Raw genomic sequence first — 1,973 nt, 5'->3', positions numbered from 1 at the left:
ATAATAATAATAATAATAATAATAATAATAATACATATAATATTGGCCATATTATATTTACATTACCAAAGTAAGATGACTAGTCTCATGAACAGTATTAGCTAATTGTTATTTACTAATTAATCTTAAAATGACTCTTCAGTAAAGAAATGGAGCCCAACAATCATGTTTTTACAGTCCCGTGGTCTCAGCCTCAGATACTCAACAAATAAAAGTGATCTCATTAAAAAAACAAACAAACAAAAAAACATTTCTGACAGAAATGTTCCTTCAATGCATTCACATTCTTCCAAATTCAATCTGCTGTACCTTGTCAAGCATGTACATTTTTAATTTAGGCAATCTGTATTTCTGTCTCAAGGCTGTATTTCACTGAGCCTCCATTAGGGGTCAGCGGTCAGCTAAGCACCGGTACTCCCTCCGGGTTCGGATCGCTCTTTTCGTGCGTCGTTGACTCCGCTGACAGCTCCTCCGGAAGTCCCTAAGAGCTCCTGTCGCTTTATCTGTGAACAAAAGGTTTTTCTGGCTTTGTTTTTTCTTCTGTCAGTAAGAAAAAAAGCAGCCCTAGCCGGTGTCAGATGACAGGAGGAATGGAGGAATTTCATAACGGAAGCGAGGTTAGTCCTGATCCGAATTCACTGTTTTCACCAGTGACAGCAGAAATGAGCTAGCTAGCCACTCCCAGTGATAACGGCGATTTTTTTTAATGCAAACGTCCTAAAATCAATAAATATAATTTATAATATTCAAAATAAGCTGCTGTTGCTTTTACTGCTTAATGTGTTGTTAAAAATAAACGTTTACGTGCTCCAATAAGGTTAAATCTGTTGCTAAAAAGTGTTGCTAAAGGGATCCTAAGGGTCACTTTAGCATTTTTCCATAAACGTATGTTTATCTAACTAAAGTCCTGTCATGTTATCTTTATTATGACCTGATGATCTGCTTTCTCTATTTTAGGGCTCATTCAATGCAGAAGAAGCTGACACCATAGTCAAAGAAGTAAGGTTTACTTTTATATGCAGCGTTATAAATCCCTTTAATGTCTTAACCCATTTTGCGCCACAGTGTCGTCATGTTTTTCAGGTCTTTATTAAACAAACACTGATTTTGTTCTTTGGGGAGTAAAATAAAAGCACATTTAACATTTTTCCCAAGTATTAAGTCATAAAAATAGAAGTTTCAACAGCAGGTTGTTATGGAGAGATGCTTCGATTGTGTAGTAAACGGTTTAGTTTGATTGACTAAAGATTAATAATTAAATCTAGCCATGTAAACAGCTCAAATACACTCCTATTTTTAAATGTAACTTTTACGCGTCATTCATTTTTGCACATAATTTAAAGCTTTTTGATTTGTGTTTCATTGCTAAGCTTGCGTAGTTTTTCTGTGCTCCTGGGAAAATTCAAGATAATAAAAAAGTATCTTTAAAACCTCGGAAAAACCTTCAGAAACAAGCTGCACTCACTGCCTCTTTGTCTCAGTCTCCTCGGGCGCCAGCAACACCGGCTGACTAACACATGACTCTGAGCGCTGTGATGCCGTTTCTCTGTGTTTGTGTCAGTGCATTGAGAACGTCGTGGGCGGCGGAGACTACAGCCAGAGTCAGGTGAACAAGTGGACGGCGAACATCGTGGAGCGCTGCCTCACGCAGCTCGTCAAACAGGGCAAGCCGTACAAGTACATCGGTGTGTATTTGTTACTGTTAGAGTTAACCTTTTCATGCTCTTATGTTTGCCCTCCTATGAATTGTCACTCAAAAACAAGAAAGTCCCAGGGGGCCCAGCCAATCTTAAATCTTCACTCTCATGTCAATCTCTAATCTCTTCTAAAAATAGAGGAGGGTAATGGATTCACTTGAAGATTTAACTCAAAAAACATAAAAATCTCAGACTGTTGGCTTTAAACTGTTAAAGTGTTGAGGCCAATGTGTGATCCAGCTGCCACTCAGATACAAACTTCATTGCAATATATAT

The 1,973-nt window shown here is 37.9% G+C and overlaps 1 protein-coding gene across 1 annotated transcript in view; it reads left to right on the top strand.

Moving 5' to 3' along the window:
- The first annotated feature begins 406 nt into the window (after positions 1 to 406).
- LOC102204859 (dynein light chain Tctex-type 1-like) overlaps positions 407 to 1,973 on the top strand; it is a 3,331-nt gene continuing 1,764 nt past the window's right edge. Inside the window, exons 1-3 of the mRNA XM_005754012.2 lie at positions 407 to 617; positions 958 to 999; positions 1,562 to 1,685. Of these exons, the coding sequence (XP_005754069.1) occupies positions 579 to 617; positions 958 to 999; positions 1,562 to 1,685 (205 nt within the window). The 5' untranslated portion in view covers positions 407 to 578. The remainder of the gene's footprint in view (positions 618 to 957; positions 1,000 to 1,561; positions 1,686 to 1,973) is intronic.

The sequence above is a fragment of the Pundamilia nyererei genome, unplaced genomic scaffold (genome assembly GCF_000239375.1).
Source record: "Pundamilia nyererei isolate P.nyererei 1_Seehausen unplaced genomic scaffold, PunNye1.0 scaffold00494, whole genome shotgun sequence".
Classification (NCBI taxonomy): Eukaryota; Metazoa; Chordata; class Actinopteri; order Cichliformes; family Cichlidae; genus Pundamilia; species Pundamilia nyererei.
This window is presented reverse-complemented; position numbering and strand designations above follow the sequence as displayed.